Source organism: Cyprinodon variegatus, unplaced genomic scaffold, assembly GCF_000732505.1.
Source record: "Cyprinodon variegatus isolate N-32 unplaced genomic scaffold, C_variegatus-1.0 Scaffold927, whole genome shotgun sequence".
NCBI classification, from domain to species: domain Eukaryota; kingdom Metazoa; phylum Chordata; class Actinopteri; order Cyprinodontiformes; family Cyprinodontidae; genus Cyprinodon; species Cyprinodon variegatus.
Genome location: NW_015151380.1, coordinates 181,092 through 182,564, shown reverse-complemented (window position 1 = coordinate 182,564; position 1,473 = coordinate 181,092). Strand labels below are relative to the sequence as shown.

At 46.5% G+C, this 1,473-nt stretch overlaps 1 protein-coding gene across 1 annotated transcript in view; it reads right to left on the bottom strand.

Annotated features, from left to right (window-relative positions):
• Positions 1 to 1,473, bottom strand: part of ccdc64 (coiled-coil domain containing 64) — a 10,619-nt gene that overhangs the window by 6,732 nt on the left and 2,414 nt on the right. The window contains exons 3-4 of the mRNA XM_015398332.1: positions 551 to 730; positions 253 to 471 (exon numbers count right to left, since the gene is read on the bottom strand). Coding sequence (XP_015253818.1) covers positions 253 to 471; positions 551 to 730 — 399 coding nt within the window. The remainder of the gene's footprint in view (positions 1 to 252; positions 472 to 550; positions 731 to 1,473) is intronic.

Sequence of the window (1,473 nt, the reverse complement as noted above, 5' to 3'; positions counted from 1 at the left end):
ATAAAATGTTTTGTAATGTTTTTTTGTGCCGCAACTCCCAGCCTGCAGCTCTCCTACAAACTCCCACATCTTGACTGATTAATGAGGTTGTTTAGATGTGTGTCGCTTCGCGGGCGATCTGAACGATGGTGTAAGCGAGGCTTCGGACGCCATCGGTTTTGGCCTCTCCCCTAAATAAAGCATGCCTCCAATACTCGACAAACGCCTCGGAGCCTGGGCTCATCTCATAACTTCACTACTGTGGTCCTTTACCGTAGACTCATTCCCATCCAGCAGATTCTGCGTTAGCCTGCGTAGCTCTAGCAGGCCGGTGTGAAGGCTCCCCGTAGGGACGTCCTTCACCGAGGACGTCTCTGAGGACTCGTCCATGGAGGAGTCGGTAGACAGCGCCGAGTCTGTGACATCATTTCCCCGCAGATGGGAACAGAGCGAGCGGACTTCACAGTACGCCTCCCACAGTTGTAGCCGCAGCTGGACAGGAAGCGTTTAGACGTTAGTGATCCATGCTTCCTGTGGGCATCGCTGCAGACGGGGGCGGGGTCAGGCCTACCTGCTCCCTCTCCTGCTCCTGCTCCTCCTGCTCCATGCTCTGCTCTATCTCACACAGCAGGCTGGACGGGTGGGGGGTGAGAGTTTGGAGACTGTTCTCCTCCGTCAGCTCCGCCAACTTCGCTGTCAGATGTCTGCGGGACGTCTGGACCTCTTGGAGCTCCAACTGGCTTTGTCGCAACTTCAGCAAAACAGAGCAGATACAATGTTGGACTTTTCTCTATCATCTATCTGGGAAAAATAAATTTAGCGACTTGGAGACGCAATTAAACAACCAGGCCTGCAGTGCTGGAAAGTAACAAGGTATATTTACTACATTACTGTACTTAAGTACTATTTTTGAGTATCTTTACTTGAGTAATTTCCTTTTTTTACTAATAACTTTCTACTCTGCTCCATTTCCAGGAAGCTCCCAGTTCCTTGTTCCTTTTGGCTCAGCTTAAATCCTCTGTTGCTGTTTTCCTTTCCTGAAATGTAATTCCATCATGGCGGATAGCAGCCATTAGGACTGAATCTGGACACCAATATTTTAGAGATTTAATAACGTTCCACAGATGTGAGAAACTCAGAGCAGATATTATTAGTAGTTTAAAATGTTATTATCATAATTTCATCATTCTGCTTCATTCTATCTCTATAGTTCTGCTGCTATAGGCTTAGACTGCTGGAGGACATAGGGACCCCTTTTTCTTCATTCTGCTTCATTCTATCTCTATTCTCCCACTCTGCAGAATCTGTTAGTTCAATCTCTAACGTTCTGCTCTCTCTGCTTTTTCTCATAGTAGCTTCCTCTGGTCTGTTCCGGTTTGGCTGTGTCTCTGTGTTGTCTCTGTAAAGTGACCTAATGTGATGTGTTATGAATGAGCGCTATATAAATAAACTGAATTTAATTAAAATTGCATGTCGTTGTCACGTTCACTTACA